Source organism: Bemisia tabaci, chromosome 7 (genome assembly GCF_918797505.1).
Source record: "Bemisia tabaci chromosome 7, PGI_BMITA_v3".
In the NCBI taxonomy this organism is placed as follows: Eukaryota; Metazoa; Arthropoda; class Insecta; order Hemiptera; family Aleyrodidae; genus Bemisia; species Bemisia tabaci.
Window position 1 is genome coordinate 45,914,891 of NC_092799.1, and position 17,717 is coordinate 45,932,607.

The 17,717-nt window shown below is 36.8% G+C and overlaps 2 protein-coding genes across 4 annotated transcripts in view; one reads left to right on the forward strand and one right to left on the reverse strand.

Moving 5' to 3' along the window:
• The window catches only part of LOC109039733 (uncharacterized), a 72,083-nt gene extending 61,555 nt beyond the window's left edge, over positions 1-10,528 (forward strand). Inside the window, exons 10-11 of the mRNA XM_019055357.2 lie at positions 3,597-3,722; positions 6,107-10,528. Coding sequence (XP_018910902.2) covers positions 3,597-3,722; positions 6,107-6,273 — 293 coding nt within the window. The 3' untranslated portion in view covers positions 6,274-10,528. The remainder of the gene's footprint in view (positions 1-3,596; positions 3,723-6,106) is intronic.
• Positions 10,529-10,988: 460 nt separating this feature from the next.
• Positions 10,989-17,717, reverse strand: part of LOC109039730 (uncharacterized) — a 44,346-nt gene continuing 37,617 nt past the window's right edge. For all 3 annotated transcript variants that reach the window (XM_072302153.1, XM_019055348.2, XM_019055347.2), the window contains exon 7: positions 10,989-15,393. In XM_072302153.1, the coding sequence (XP_072158254.1) occupies positions 14,738-15,393 (656 nt within the window). In that variant the 3' untranslated portion in view covers positions 10,989-14,737. The remainder of the gene's footprint in view (positions 15,394-17,717) is intronic.

The window sequence follows — 17,717 nt, forward strand, 5'->3', positions numbered from 1 at the left end:
TAGATGTATACTCGCCGTGATTTTTAGATACTTTCCGCATGAAACAACTCTCCTTTTGTTCTAGTAAAAATTTGTAACAATTATGAATTTACAACGATTCTTCGAAGCGTTTCTCTCGGTCTATACACCCTCGTTTATGTCTAAATAAACATAATGATCTACATGTACTCTCATTGTAGGTAATTCCACTTACCGTTGATATTCATGGAGAGACCTGGTCATCAAAAACTTTTTAAAAATTTATTTATCTACTTTTGCGTCATTAACAACACTTTTAGTTGAATTAACACAATCAAAATAACATCCAAAAGAAATATTAAAATGATACTAAGACTTCATGTTCTGAAAACCTCCCATTCGCTTGAACGAACCTTTTACATGCCTAATCGGACACCCTACACTCTTTGAGAGCGTAGTGTATGAATGTGAGATTTTTTGCTGACTGAAGCCTAAAAAAGTTCTCGAAAAAGAGAGCTTTTAACGTGGAAAACACGACTGCTAAGAGCGGATGTCATGGCGGAAAAAAGAGGTTTGGTTGATCATTACGTGCAGGCATGATTTTTACCTTGACGTTTTTTTTTTTTTTTTTTTTTTTATTATTTGTACAAAAGTTATAATATGTACAGAATGTTTTTAGATGTAAGATACATCTTTAAAAAACTTGGGTTTAACTTATAAGATAAACTTATACTAGGTTACACACATTTTTATATGGAGAGAAATACAACCTCTGAAAAATGAGGAGGGAAAAATAAAACAATTTTGCTTCAAAGTAAAAATGTCTTTTTGCTTTGACATGGAATGCGGGTGACCGAACCCGGTCAAATGCCCAAGAGCCCCTGATTGCGTTCGAAGAGCACAAGGAGGCCCGTCAGTTTAAAAGAAGGATAATTTTGAGAACCCCTGAATTCCAAGCTCGTGGGGTTTGCGACGTTTTAATCTTCGGGTGCATTGGTCCTTTTCCAGAAGCGCAAGCGCTTCTGGGTTGGGATGCCTATGCAGCCTAGTTTCGTAAGAGTTGTACATTTTTGTTATGTAGTCCTCTACAGAATCAATGTTGAGGTCGGCGCGAATATCCGCGTTCCTCTCATACCATCTGGCTTTTGAAATGCTTCGTAATATTTTCATTTGTATGACTTCTATCTTTTTTAAATTTGACTTGGCTGCACAGCCCCACAACTGGCAGCCATAACTCCAAACCGGCCTCAACATTGACTTGTAGAGGAGCAGTTTGGTTTCTAGAGATAACTTGGATTTGCGGCCAATCAGCCACTGCATATCATGAAATTTAAGTCTTAATTGCTCGACTTTTTTCTTTATGTGTGCACCCCACTTGAGCCTGGAATCCAGGTGGAGGCCTAGATTATCGGGCGACTGTGTCGCGAGGGATTTCAGAGTTTCCTAAGTGAAGAGGAATATGAGTAAATGGCCTGTTGGTAATACAATTTCTACCGATTTAGACGCATTTAATTTGGTCTTATCTTTGTTTGTCATTTATTAATCCTGTTTAGGTGGGATTGAGCGTTAAAACGTTTTACCTTGACGTGGAGATGGAGAGTTTTGCAAAATAGATCGCTGACAAAAGAGCGAAATTTTCATGGCGGCGTTTCAGAATCTCCGCTCAAACTCTAATTTTTCGAGGAGAAAAAAGCCAAATTTATAGCTTTGAACTTACAGAATATTCTGCTGACTGAGATAAGTAATCAAGGAAGTTTTCAAGAAATTACGTTGACTATTTTACCAAAGAAAAAATACATCATGAGATCCAACTTGGAAAATACGTATCTGTTCTTAAAAAAAAAAAAAAAAAAAAAAAAAAAAAAAAAAAAAAAACTTGAAAAATACTTTCATGTCGACGTGACGATGAAACTACCAGACCACATATATCTCAGTTTGCGACGTTGTAGACTTCCTGTCATACTTTATTTTTTAAATGGAGAATTACTCAACGTCAGTTCTTAAAAACTTCTGTTTTTCCTTCTCTGTGCAAAGAAAGCTCTGTGAAAATTTCGAGAAACGATATTGAATTTTTCTCCTTCGAAAAACTTGAATGGGAGTGGAGATTTGTAAACGCAGCGAACGAGATACGTGGTCTAATAGTTACAGGCATTCTGCCGTGCTAGGGAAAAACGCCGTATGAACATTCGAGAGTTGCCAAATTTCCCTGGATGAAACACGTATTTTTTATGATATTTGTGCACATTTCTCTTTGAAATTTTCACATATTTTAGATTAAATTGCGTACGAAATCGTCTGAAAATTTTGGAAATAAATATTCAAAATTTTCCATGTAATTTCGGTTTTTATCGGAGGAAATTTGGCAACGTCTGAGGGCTCATACGGCGTTCTTCCTTAGCACGGCAGCATTGGTACGTAAGTTGATTGCACAATTCATCAGAGTGTTACTGACGTGCTTTGAAAATGACCCCTGCCGTTCCTATGAAATGGAAATCAAAATTTTCCACTCTTCCAAAGGGCATAAATTGTTCCACCGAAGCACTCATGAGTGAAATAGTAATAAAAACTGGCACTAAAGCCACTATTGTACTTGAGGCCTATGCATGTTTCTCATTTGCTAGAACGACAAGATGTTACGACTAGATGTTTTCCATTAGGAGTGACTCAAAAATTACCGTCACATGGGGAAGGTAAAAAATTTCCTCGTTTAACTTCACTCTCTGCGTCAGAAAGTGAATTTTTACACTCTCGCTTTAAAAAATACGGAGACGTGATTAAGTACGAATGAGTCACCTTGGTTTCAAAAGTCCATGCGAAACTCAAAATGATCGCTGTTATGCGTGCCGTGACATCTCATTAAAAAAAGCGAACTTCAGATGAACATTAACTCGGATTCATTTGACTTTTTCGAGAATTTTTTTTGCGGCAAAGTTATCGGGAAACGCTTTAATGCATTATAGGATTAGTATCAGAATTTTGTCTCTCTTGCCCCACGGTCCTCTTTTTTACGCGTTGGCAATGATTCATATGCGTCATTACAGTTTGAAGAACAACAGGGAAATAAATTTGATCAAAGTCATGATAAATTTAGTAACATACAGAACTCCCAGTTTTTATGAATCAACACTGAAAAAAAAACTCCGGCCGTGGGAGCCGCAATTACGGGCTATATAGACATACCGTCCGTTCCGGGCTCAAAGGCCGCAAATTCCGGCTGCTGGAGGCGTAGCTTCGATTGCTCCGGGTTCAGAGGCCGAAGCTACGGCTCCAGCAGCCGGTATTTTCAACCTTTGAGCCCGGAACGGACGGTATGTCTATGTAGCCCGTAATTGCTGCTCCCACGTCCGGAGTTTTTTTTTTTTTTCAGTGAAATTTTATCCCTTTACTAATAATTGAGGGAAGCCCCGGCCAAGAACCCTGCGCAAACGGCATCGCCAGTCGCCGCACATTAGTTTCATGAGTGCTGGACATGAGTACTGAACAAAACAGCTTCAAAAAGTAACCTCACCGGCGCCCTTGCAAATTGCAACCCCATTTCACTCAAATTTATTTCTCAACTGATTTTGCATGTCTCTGAAAGTGCCATTGATAATGCAGATTTATCTTGACTTTAAGTCGTCTTTCTCTTCTTTTTTCAGCTTGCTTTGCCTCATTGAGATCTGTGATCATTGTAGATCTTTTAGGTTTAGAAAATCTTACAAATGCCTTCGGGTTACTCTGCCTTTTCCAAGGAGTGGCCGCCGTTTTTGGAGCTCCCCTAGCAGGTGCGTACCTATCTATACGTATTCCACGATGGTCTGTTGTTAGAGCGTACTCCGTAAAATTTACATAGAAGCGTATTGTATACGTCGCAGGCAATCAGCAATCGCCGGCAATCTGCAATTCGCAAGCCGCAAGTGATGAATCAAAAATAATTAGTGTAAATGGGAAATGCCTTGCGAAGTTTGCATATTGCCTAGGCAATTCGCAAACCGATTGCAGATTGCCGGCGATTGCGGATTGCCTGCGACATATACATTGTAAAAAAGTACTTGAAGAGGCCATGGAAAAATTATCAAACATGCAAGGTACCTATTTTATATAAAAAAGAAAGAAACGAACAAAAAGGAACAATTTCACACTACGAAAAATGTTTTACCTCCTCTCATCGTGCAAATTTTCTGCAGTTTTTTCTGGAGCTCTGATTATCAGTGACTATCTTTTTTACACTTGTGAAGCTCATAAAAATTACTATTTTTACAATTTTTTCCGGTTCCACTTCTGCAGATTGCAATATTTTGAGAAATCTTTCTAATCAGAATCTAATGGGTCTGTTGTACGCAAGAGATACAGCCAAATAAATGGACGTATTTCTGCCGAACGAAACTATCTGCTTTATGACGCGAGCCCTGTTCTGCTTATATTCTTATGGATTTCAGGGCTCATGTCTTAATGCACATAGTTCCGTTTGACAGAAATACCTACGTCCACATATACTCTTTACAAGTTAAATCGCGCGAAAATCAAGTCAGGCACGTCAAAAGAGTCTGAAATCTATTTCTTAGTGCGCAATCTGCGTAGTTTGTAACAAGTTTTCTCAAATTTCCCGCGTCTGCGGGCAGTTTTTTCACACAGCGGCCCAGGTTTCCATAGGCAGAGAGGTAAAAAAACTGGCTCGAGTGAACAGACGATTTCACTTCCTTTTTCAATTGTATGATTTCCATAGTTTTCAAGCGTTTGTTTCCTGTTTCTTTTTTTATTCTGCAAAAACAAAAGCTTTGAATCAATTGAAATCTTACGCAAGGAGAGTTTAAGACAGTTCGCGAGATTGTTTGTTTATTTAGGTTCGGTCTCTCTCCGGACAAACCTGACTGCCGGCCACCAAGAAAAACTGCCCTCACACGCAGTAAATTCGAAAAAGCGTGTTACAAACTACGCAAATTGCGAGTCATGGAGTGGATTTCAGACTTTTTTGATTTGCCCACAACGTGAATTTCAAGCGAATTTCCTCTTAAAAAGTGTATTCAGTATCTCTTACGCACAACATACCTATTCAATCAATGCTCAAGTATAATGGAGCATTTGCACGCAATTTTTTTTTTGATGTTTCATCTGAGAGTGCTGAGAGAGCCGATTCGCGCTAATTTCTAATTTTACTTTTTAGCTGATAAGGAAAATAGTGTAAAAATAGACTTAAAAGTGAGAAAATGCACAGCCTGGTGACGTCATCTGACGGTGGTGTCATTTAAACACGTGTATTTCAGCAGATTAGATCATTTTGCCATATCTCCTCCAATAATTGCTTAATTTATGAACCTAGGGTATCCTCGTGTCTAGTTCACTTAGTGGTTTCCACTTACACACGGAATGGACCATTAGACATAGTGCGAACTTTAGCATTCTGATACACGTGTCTCCGTCAAAATTTAACGAAGAACACGATTCAAGACGATTTCACATGATTTCTCCTTTGATAAATTGATACATATTTTTTCCCCATTAATTTACATGAGAAAAATCAATGCAGAGTGTGCTAACATTTCAAATCATGAGTTAAAAAACGCTGACTATGCGAGTATAAATATTAAAGCCACAGAGCGGAGCGGCGCGGCGTGCTGCCAGCGCGAGAGGTTCACTGGCGCCTACAAACCTAAGTGGATACTTCACGCATTGCACAATGCTTGAAGTATCCACTTAGGTTTGTAGGCGCCAATGCGCGTTTCGCGCTGGCCGCCCGCCCGCCGTGCGGCGGCTCTGAAGCAACTTTCGAGCAATTTTCGTTTGTATTTACATGTGGGCCAATTAACTTCGGGTCTCAACTGGCACGTGGACCAAAACTCCCGTGCCGAAAAAACGCGTGGACGTAAATTACTGGAAAAAACAGGTGCGCAGACAAAAAATCGTTGACGAAATGTCCTAGAACCTCTGTTAGTTACGGTTTCACCTTGTAAATATCATTAAACTACCTTTTGTTAAAAAAAAAAAATTTTAGTTAGGGGTAGATTTCAGTAATTTTGGATGCAAGAATCGTGTTCTCCGTGAAATTCTGGACGAGAGACATGTATCAAAATACTTAAATGCGTACCTTGCCTAGTGGTCCATTCATCTTTCAGACACTTGCAAATTCTCACTTGGCGCATTTCATGATGTGTTCCGTTCGTTTGCGCAGGCCAATTCAAAGTCATGACGAATAGTTACGACTGCTCGTTCTACTTGTCGGGAGGGCTCCTCACCTTGTCCGCTATCATGAGTTATCCGCTGAACAGGTTGAACAAATGGGAGAAGGAACGCAACAGGCTGAAAGAGAACCTCAACTACGAGATGAAGAGCATCTGAAACCCGGACCTGGGAAGGGCGATTCTTGCAAGTCGGCAACGATGTTCTTCCTCCATCTAAGTGTATGTAAAACAATCGATTCGGACAGTGGCGTGGCGTGAATTGCCATGTATCGATTGTTATGCCATTTAAACCTATGGTAAAGAATCGATTATTAAGGTGTTCGCTGCGAACACCCTGTTTATCGGTCTCTTTCCATAGGTTTATATGACATAACAATCGATATATCGCGATTCACGCCACGCCACTGGATTCGGATTTTTAAAAACAAATCATTTTCGGAGAAAACTGTTTGTTTCTATGTAGAAAAAAATAAATACGCAATTACGAATTTAAGTAAAAAAAAAAAATTACACACGTGAGTCGGTTTTCTCGAAAAATTTTGTGTTTTTGAAAATTCGAGACTTGTGTAGCCCCCTAACGTGTTCGTATAGTAATCGATTCGTAAAACGATATGGATAGAATCTGTCTGTGACCGGGCAAGGGAAAGGGACTTAAGGTGAAAGATCAAATTCAGTGGAGCGAAAAGCCCCGATCCAAGTCGAAATGACAGATTTTCCGTTTTTTGGTGAAAATAAACGTCAACCTACTGCTCGCCTGGATTTCATATTATTTGCATGATCAACAAAAATACAAGCATTTGATAAAATGAACGAGGTTAGCGGCTGGCAACAGCGCACTGGCTCCAACTTGAATTGCGTTTCTCTCAAAATCGATATTTATCGACCTCAAAGTCTGAAGCTCTAAAAAAATCAATTTTTGGAATTTTTAGGCGTTCCTCCCGACAAATGATGCGAAATTACCCCCTATGAATAGTATACTTCGTCGTTTCCCGCACGAAGGAACGTGCCTCCATTCCAAGATAGCAAAATTGAATCGCATATTTCAATTTTTTACGAGCATAAACCTGCACAATTTTCGTCGTTTTGTCTGATTTCTGCTTGGGATCTGAGAACAAATTAGTGAATTTATCAGTCAGAAAGTCTCGAAATTCTCTCGGTAAAAATGCAATGCGCGCAGAGGAATCTGGCAACAATGAAATGTGGTTACGTTCTTTCGCAATAGAAACGACGACGTGTCTCAAATTTTGTCTTTTTCGCATTAAGTCCCATTCCTCTATGCCCGGTCACACATAAAAAATGACTTAAATGGAGGAAAAACAATACTGAGAATCGCCACTGTACTGCCGTGCTAGCGAAGAGAGCAGTAAGTATCAAATTTTCAAAATCGAGTTTCCTTCAAAATTCGTCTAATCACTACTAGAAATAGCTAAAACAGCAAAATGCATTTTAATTGTATAGAAACAAGGCATACATGAGAAAGTCGTAAGTGCGCAAAAAATGACGTAGTTTCAGGCAAGACAGCCTACAGTAAGTAACAGTATTCCTTCAGAGAGCCAATGAAAACAGTGTTTTTAAGTAAAGTACTGCCCGCTTCTGCTAATTTCTAACCTGAAAATGTTTTTATCGTGTATTCAAAATGCGACCACGAAAGCATGCAGAATTGCAGGAGATAGCACTTACTGCTTTCTTGCGTAACACTAGCCTAACATGAAAAGAAATAGTACCCTTTTTATGTAATTGAAATAAAATCGGTCGATTTTTAATAATCCAAACGATTTCTTGGAGTCTTTCGGATGGCAATTTAACAAAGAAAGGAGGCTCCTTTCAATAAAATTTTTCGGTCAGACGCTTTTGCGCCCATTTTCTCAAACAAAATTTGATTTTTGCACTTACTGCTCTCTTCGCTATGATGGCTGTGTAGCCCAAGCAGGGCCTCCGACCAAATCAAAGAACGTTAGCACTATCCGCGCTTACGTTCAAGGCTGTGAAGCTCCTATCTGGAGCCGACTTTGACTTTACTCTCTTTGATTAGTTTTATAATTACTTTTAATTACCATGTCAATTTAACTTTCTTCCAATACTCTGGGCCTTGCTCCACGCTAGAGCTGGGCGACCAGCCACCGGCCGTGGAATTTTACTCTCGTTAAATACTCAAAGTTTTTGGGTCTTGATTTTTATTTTATTTTGTTCGTTATTGTTTGTCTGTTCGTCAATTGATTACTGGACGACATTAAGAGCAGCTATGAATTGAGAACCTCCACTGTTCTTGGTAGATTGTGGGTGGACTTTAATTTATGCGAGCTTTCATCTGAAACGAACTGAAACAACCAAGAAAAGGGCAAGATTTGCTGCCCGAAGGAAAATGTTGAGTCCCTGGAGGTGGAAGTTTCTGCCACTACTTCGATACATCAAGACAAGCGTCTCTATCTAACTATCAGCTTTTGCAACACGAAAAGAGTTATTTTTAAAAATTAGCGCGCTGCGGTCTTTGCGCGTGTTAAAGAAAAAAAGAAATAAAACAATAAATACACTTACACTGGAAAAAAAAACACATTGGATCTAGAGTCCAGACTCTTAAAAACATCGACAAGGAAAAGCACTCTTGATTCAATCAAAATCTAGCTTAAATCAAGAACCAAGCCTCTTAATTTAAGCGGATTTCGTTTTGATTCAAGCAAAAATCCGATTGAATCAAGAGTATTTTTTCTTGTCAATGTAACCAAGAGTCTGGACTCTAGATCCAATGTGTTTTTTTTCCAGTGTAACCTGCTTGCTGTGACTTCATTACGAGACGCTGTTTCAGGTAAGTTTACAGTTTTTATCTGCTTGCGCAGAGACTGTAACTGTCATTCGCGGAGATAGTGAACTTACCTGAAACAGATTTTACGAAGGAACATGAGCGTTCGGTTCATTTTTCGGGGGACGGACGTTCAGGCTAATGGCGCCTGACGCGACGTGTGAATACAACTATACATGTTCGACGGCTGTCCGTATTGCATAGACCGAAGAGCGAAGGCGCCTTGGGTTTCCTTGCATCCACAACATCGCGCGTTGCGTGAGTCGCTGGGAAGACGTTGCTCCATTGGGTGAAGCCCGGTTCCACCACCTCTTGTCTTTACTATATGCATGATGACAAATCAAAACTTAAGGTCATTTGGAGTATTTTGGGGCTCGCGCAGAAATATTAGTCTGAATGACGTTTCTAAAATTCTGACTCTAGTTGTACATTTTGGGATTAAAAGTCTTGACCTTCACTTGCTTGAACAAGTGGTTGAAGTGCTTCTCAAATTTTGGCCAGAGGTAAAATATTAATCGGATATGATAGAATCGATTTCGATGCAAATAAGACGACAGCTCAGCGCATACCACTGATTTTGTCATTTAAATGGAGACTATATTAGAGCACAGACGAGTGTTCTGCAAACATTTTGAGGTATGAAACTCCCAGAAATAAAACCGTGGTCATGGTGCTTCGTTTGAAATCTAAACAAAATCCTATTTTCAGCAAAAGCTGGTTAATGTTTCCATCCTGTTCAGGCTCAAAGCTATCAAATTGTATAGCAATTTTACGACCTGAATTTATGGATACCTCTTTTTAGGACACTATAGTTTGCCAACAAAGTCTTAAAATTCGATTTTTTTCACTCAACTCAACAAAAAATCCTCTACTGAAGATTTTGCCTCCTTCGACTAGGGTTCTTTTCTCAAGGACAGTCAAAATTGTTAATGTTTCTAAAATTCTATGCGTGAATTTTAATCCTGCTAAGAATATGTGTTCCTACTTTAGCTGCAAGCTAGATAACTCTGCAATTCAAAATGAGGATGCGGGTTGAAACCACACTCAGAAATTCAGGAGTTTTACTTCTTGTTTGCACCCTTTAAACTTATGTAAACTAAGTGCAAGAATTCCATAGGTATAGTTTTTAGCATGAAATTAGTAACTTTTACTCTTTTCAACCGCACATTGCTGATTAAAAATCAGTTACAGTGCCAAAGTGTAGTATAGTCTGTAAGATACCAGAATCGTCATAAATATTGCATAATAATTATAATTTTGTGACATATTTTTTTAGTGATGTTTAAAATTGTTATTTATTTTTATTCTGTAATGAGTACCAGAGTTTGATCAAATCTAGTACAAAGAAGTTATATAATTGTAATAACATGTACCTCATTTAGTTTTATCTTCTTTAGTGATTTGTGCATGGGCATACTATATTTTTCTAATGATTGTTTTGGAATACTTAATTTTTAAGCGTAGTCAGTAAGTTTAATGTAAATAACGTACAAATGATCAAATTGTGTCTTGCCAGTACCATGTAAAATATTATTGCTACTCTTCGCCCTAGTTTACTCAAGATGTTCACTATACTTAAGTTGTTCCATGAAATATTAATATTTTTGGGCCTTTTTTTCTACTTTCTTATTTTTTTATTTTTAATATCGTTTATTAATTCAGATTTAATGCCAGGTCTGCTGTTGACTGAAAATTTAAGGGGAAATATAAAAGAAAGAGGAAAAGGATGTATTTACGCCTCAACAGTCACACAGGAAAAAATCACGACATAAAATATTAGGTACCAACATTTAAAAAACTAAAAAGCCTTCGAAAACAGGAACCCATCTCTTTCAGAGCGGACGGAAAATAAAGAACACAAATAAAATCTGTATTTTGAAACAGATGGTGCAAATTTTAATTGCTCAATTCAATGGTCAATTTCTTGCACACAGCTTAAAATGTTTCATTAGAAATTTAAGGATAAAAATATGATCAATGAATCAATCGAGGAACTAAATTAAAATTGAAACTTGAAACGTGGCGGATGAAAAAATATACTTTGTGGTAGGTAAACCAAAAATTAAAAACAAATATTTCATTCACCAATACGATTTATTCACGAGTCATGCTTTTTCTATTAGATTTTTACAAAAAGTAGGTACAAAAAGCATAACTTAAAATAATCACGGTGCCTTTCTGACACAAAAAAACTTAATGATGAAAGGGAGATGATTTAATAATTTTTGAACAAAAATAAAAAATTGACACAACCAAATTCATTTCAGCAAATAACATTTCAACAAGTAACGCGAGACTATAATTCAAAATTTTCTCAAAATTTTCTCAAAAATGTCTCACAGAGTGCTCAAAAGGTTTACAACTTGTGGCATTTAGAGTTAATAACTCTTTTAAATTTCAACTTAAATGTTGAGAGGGATATTTAAAGAAGCATTTCTATAATGTTCGAAAATTTAATGGGACCATATTTTTCTTCTGACCACTGAACGAACGAAGAGACTCTCTTAAACCCTGGCAAAAGATTTGGATTGTCCATTTTCCAATTTTAAAAAATCAGGCAATAAATACAATCAGGTTTTAATACTTAAGATTCTTTTGTATTATTTTTTCTTGTGCCAAACAATTTGTGCCAACAATCAGCGAATACGGACTCCTTCACTTACTCGTCATCTCCGTTATATAAACCGTGAAAAATATCATTTCAAGAGGGTCCAAATTATGGCATTTTCAAAAAAGTCGTCATTTCGAGTAAAAAAAAATCCGAAAAAATTACTCGGAGCTCAACACTGTCAGTGGTCATAGAAATGTTATTTTAAAAAAAATAGGCATTATTGACCTTAATAGTTGAAAACGTACCAAAGAAATTGTAGAAGCTTTCAATTTCCACGATTATACAAATATCCCACTTTGTCAATGAGTGCAATTTCAACAAATGAAAAGGCGCAAAAATTAACAATGAACAATATTTATGAAAAAAAGAAGAATATAATTTTAAACATCTCATTTGTGTCTAGGTAAAAATAAAAAATGATAATGTGCGAGTAAAAATATGTTAAACACTTCCCTCTTTTCAAGTACCAATCAGGCAATGAGTAAGTGCCATGAAATTTATTTCAAGTATGAAATCGGGCGAAAAATAATTACAAATTATGATAAAAATAATTTAAACAACAACCGCAATGATGAAAAATGCAATATTTAAAAAACTATTAAAAAATAACTTACATTTTTATAATTTACAGGATACTTACACTTCGTGTTACTACAGGGGAATAACTCTCAAATGAGCTAATGAGGGGCACGTCACGTAACAAGATTGTAGAAAAAATTTTCAGAAGGGACAGCAAAATCTTATAATGGAGAGAGGACATCAAATGTTTCCATTTTGGTGGGTGAGCGTAACAGCACCAAATAGGGAAAAAATTATTTATTATTTTTATGAAAATTTAAGGGCGATTCTCATGAGACGTGTTTGTTCAGTACTTTCTTTTTAAAAACGAAAATACGTAAAACCGACATCTGGTACACTCTGTTTTTTACCTTCTCTTTTCTTTTTCTCTCCATTTCTTAATTTTCTTCGAATAAAATAGAAGAAAAGATACACGATTGGTGGGAGCAAGCGAAGTTTTAATTCAATATAACTGAGGGCTATTAAGACTGCATTATGACTTCAAATTGAGTAAAAACGCCAAGGATTTGAAAAGCGTTCAAGATTTTTTTTGAAGGCGAGTAAAAAGGATAACGAATTCTTTCTTTAAAAAAAAAAGACTCAAAATGAGCTTTCCTAAATCCGCTTTCAAGCAAAAAATTTAAAACATTATGCTCGAACTGGTGGAATGATGCCATAATTTTAGATGGATAGAGAATTTATGAGGAAAAATTGTTCCTATCATTGACGGGCAAAAAATGGAAATACAGCCTCTAGAAAATAGAGTACTCGTGGAGAAAAGGTACTGAAAGAGTTATTTTTTCTATGTACTTGACGAAAATACAGGATGCTCCTGGTGTAAAAGGGCTACTTCTTAAAATTGTTTCTTTGGTTTTCAACATACGTCAAACTGTTTTACAAACAGCAGAGATTTATACAAAAATAAAATAAGTACATACAAAAATAAAAAGAAGAGTGTCTTATCTGAAATCTTAAAAAATTTAACTTTTTGTGAAAACGTTCATCATATAGATCTTTCAAAATAGTAACACAAAATCTTGGTAAAAAATCATTCAGATGTTTCGATCAAAATGATATACACATACTTTCATATTTTATTAACAAGCTGCAAATTGTTTCCATTTACATAATTTTCACACTTCATTTCGTCAGTAGTAGAAGAAACCCAAGGGTTATATTTACAATATATTCATATCTACAAACAAACAAAACAACTGAAATTTTCATACCCGTTCCTTAAATTTTTACAATGAGATCTAACCCAAGAACTGCACCCCTATCTTTCATTGCGGTGGGTATTATGTATTCTACAACAGGACTTAAACATGACAAAATTATACTTTAGCATTAACATTTATGATAGTTTTAAATTAGAACTGACGGATGATTTACTTTGATATGACAATTCGAATTAATACAGGGAAAGAATGAAGTGACTTCTGGTTAAGATGCCACGTAAAGAATATTTTGGGTAAAAGGAGAAAAAAAGTAACTATTGCTAGTTTCTTGCAACAGATCGATAAGATATTGCTCTTAACTTCACTTTCAAAAACATTTTTAGGGTAAACTCATGGGGCAAAAATGTTTTTGTGAGCTGTCATAAATATAGTATACCGTTGTAAAATGAGTGCTCAGATAAGAATATAAAAACGGTATGGACCATCACAGGCACAATTTTGTTTCCTAATTAAGGATCATAATCAAATGCTTCAAAGAGATGACAGCAGAAAAAAGATTGACAGGAGGAAACATTAGATGAGAGGTGATTTAAACAAAAAGGAATAGGTTACTGAGGGTAAAATACGTACCATTCAATTACCACTTAGACATTTACGTATTTATTACGTATTATTACGGATTCATTACGCATCAGAAGAGGTACCTTCGTTAGACATGCTGTCATCGATCCCCACATTCTGGAGACAAAAAATCTCTTATGACTTACTTACAAGTAAGTTCTTTTACGAAAAATTAAAATGATTTTAAAAAGCTGCAAGTGACTTTGAGGTTTCTTCCACTACGGTGCAAAGTCATCACGAGCATAAAAATATCTTATATTACACAGTACTGAATTTTCTCACCTCGTCGTTTCCGTCAGGAAAGAACGTAACTCCATTCCAACGTTGTCCAATTTCCCCTCAAAAATTGCATTTTTATCAGGAAAATCCCGGGCATTTCCAACTGAGAATTTGACTAGTTTTTCTTCAGATCTCATGCAAAAATCAGAAAAAATAATTGGACCGCGTTAAGCAGAAAGGGGCCACGCCACATCAGCTATTTCCAAATATAACTAGGCAATTTAATTATTAACAAGAGAAAGTTTCTATGGACTCTATTGAAAACTGTAAGGAATTCGCTTCGTACCATAAGCACGAAATTCACTGAAATTTGCACAAAAATTTCAAGTAAAAAATTAAATTGCCCAGTTTTTGGCAATAGCTGATGCGGCTTGGTTCCTTTCTGCTTCACGCAATCCAATTTGGACAAGAATTGCGAGGTTATCTTCTTGTAAAAAAGTTAACAGTTTGAGTCAATTTGGCAACCTACGAATGGACTTAGGTTCTTTCCTGCAGGAAACGACAAGTTGAGAGGACTTTCCGAGGCTTTTGCCAATCGCTAGACACCCTGTATTTACAAGCTGTCTGAGGCGAATTGTCAGTTGGTGGTGGGCACTATGAACTGTGCAGCGGCGGGGTGCTGGAATGTGGGGTAAGCCGCGATGGTGTGAGGGGAATTGGGGGCGGGGGGAGGCCCCGACAGGGGCAGATTGAAATTGTTGGAACTAATAATGGCAGCCGTTGACACCGTGGAAACAGGCGAGGAAAGTGCAAAGTTGGGCATCGACGTGTTCTGCTGCTGCTGTTGTTGCTGCTGCTGCTGCTGGACAACCGGGTTAAAACCCGAGGAGGCTGGTAACTGGAAATTATTGGGAGGCATTGTGGGGTTTGAGTTGATCATATTGCTATTTTGGGGCGGGAAGTTGGGAGTCGTTGTCGGTAGTTGGTTGACATTTTGTGGTTGCTGCTGTTGGGACAGCTGGAAGTTCTGCGGGTTGATTAGGTTCGGGTTGAAGGAGTACTGATCGATTTTGGAGTTCGATGAGAGTGGGGAGGGCATGGATGAGGTGACCTCCTTGTGATAAATGTTAATATGAGCTCTTAGACTATACTTATTTTTAAATACTTTCCCGCATAGGACACAACCGGCCGGGTTGTACTCGTCGCTGTGCCTTATTCGCATGTGCTTTAGTAGATTAGACTTATTTGAGATTATTTTTTGGCATAGAGGACATGGCCTTCGACCCAGTCGATCTGAAAAAGTTATTGGAAAAAACAGAAAAAAAAGTTGTTACATTCAATTTCAGGAAAAACACACTGATTTTCAGAGGTTAAAAAATGCCCACCATTTCATCCGATAAACTAAATAAAACAGTGAAAAATCTAAAAATTACTTGTAATATTCTGCTTGTTGCTAGGTGTTGTTTTTAAACTAAAAATTAAACACTGATAGCGAAAAATGATAACAATGGTGGCTACCAATCAGAGTCTAAGGACTGTATTAACGATACTCACATATCAACTTGAAGGACAATAATTTTGAAATTAAGTTGCACAAAACTATTATTAAAATTTACTTTTTTTGTGCAAGTAATAGTTTCAGATTGTGCCCTCTGGGTCTATGAGCCGGGTCTTTTTTCCTTTCGTATTGATGAAATCGTCAGCAAAATAAGGTAAAAGCAATTGGAAAACTTTAACAAGCTTTGCATCGCTTATAAGAGAGAGAACCATATTATCATCATTCATATTATTTCTTCAAAGCTAACTTTAGAAAAAGAGCTTTAATCTAGTAAAAATATATGCCTTAATGGATAAGTGGAGCAGAAAAAATATCGTGACTGACTACGTGTCCAGCTATGATCTAAGACGCTTACAACTTTCCTTCTTTCGAGGAACTGTTGATTTCAGTGAAGAGTGGGAAAAAAGGAAAGTTCAGTTAAGTTTTCAGGATATTTTGGAAATTTCTGATGAAACTTCTAAGTAGGCATACACTACTGAAATTGATCGTAAATTTTGTTTACCAGTTGTAAGAGTGTAATAAAAGATTTTTCATCTTGACTTTCCTACTAAAACTGAAAACATGCGAGTGAAAAATCAAGATGATAGATCTTCCATGGCGCTATGAAAGACAGCACTTGTTGGCGATGAATTTTTTTAGAACCATCTATTTGAACTAGGCGAGTAAAATGGATTGTATTTGTTTAAAAAGTCTTTTCGAAAGAAATTTTGTCTGCTTTGAAAACATGCCTTCGAAATCTAGAGAGTTGTAAGTCAAGGTGTTGAATAATTTCTGCACTTAAAATCTTATGTACGCAAATACTAACGTAAAAGAAGCAAGAAAATGGTGAATTAGTTGCAAATAGTAAAAAGGCTTGACAAGATCAAATGCTAGCAATGATAATGTTCATGCTGAAAACATACTGACAAAGACAACAGTACATGGTGCAAGAACTGTAATACTCTGCCCAAAACTACTACTACAACATGTATCTAATTCATTCCGTTAAAGAGTTGATATATGTGGGATTTTCAAAATCAATTTTTACTTTTACTACTAAGCAGGGATGCAGAAAACGAGGAAAGGCCCTTTCAAACGTATGGAACAGAGGAAAATCTAAGAGGATCAGAAGTCAAAAATCAAAAGAAAAAAGAAGAACTAGGTCATAACTAAGGAAATTGGAGGGAAATTTTGGGGAAAGCAGATAAAAGACATGTGAAAAAATGGCGCGTGAAAATTTGGAAGCTTAGCAGATAATGCATCCCTGCTCTAAAGTACTTCGAAGGTGCCCATTTAAACTAAGAGGATAGAGAAAGTCAAGATAAAATAGTACAAAAAATATTCCTGCCTGCACCTTTACAAAACTTGAAAAAAATATGAGGAACGGAAGGTTAAGATATGCTCTGCAAGACATACACATGGTTATTTTAACGTTCAGAGTGCATCTTTTTAAGTAATTTGTAAACGTATCAAAATCCAGGTTTCAAGTCGCCTTTCTGGTGCTGTGAATCAATATACTTATGGTTTAAAACAGTTGGGGAAACCCCGCTTTTATACTGATGCACAGCCAGTCTTGCATACTTCTCTAGCGAAAAAAGTTGTGGGTTCAAAAATGTCGTTTGTGTCACACAATTTGTGGCAAAACTAATTTATTGGCCGAACAAGTCGCGCGTAGCAAAAATCTCAGTTACACAGAAAAAAGTGATGACAATATTAAAATTCCGAACAAGCGAAGCGCGGCTTTAGAATAGACACTAAAAATAATTTATACATTTTCAACATATTTGAAAGAGTCAAAGCACAAATAATAAGCAAATGCTTTGATTGATTACGTGAAATTTGAAAGTGTGAAAAATATATGAGAGGAGAGAGGGTTTCAATGAGATTGCGAGGGTACTATAATGCAACAATATGCCTTTTACACTTTCGAATCGGAGCAAAAAGGCTATCAATGTAGTTACAGGAGCATTGAAAAATTGAACAGGTAAATAGCATGCGAGTGAATTGTGGGAAGTAAAATGAATCTAAAAACAGTCAAATAAAACCTAAAATACCCAATCAAACACGAAGAGAAAATAAG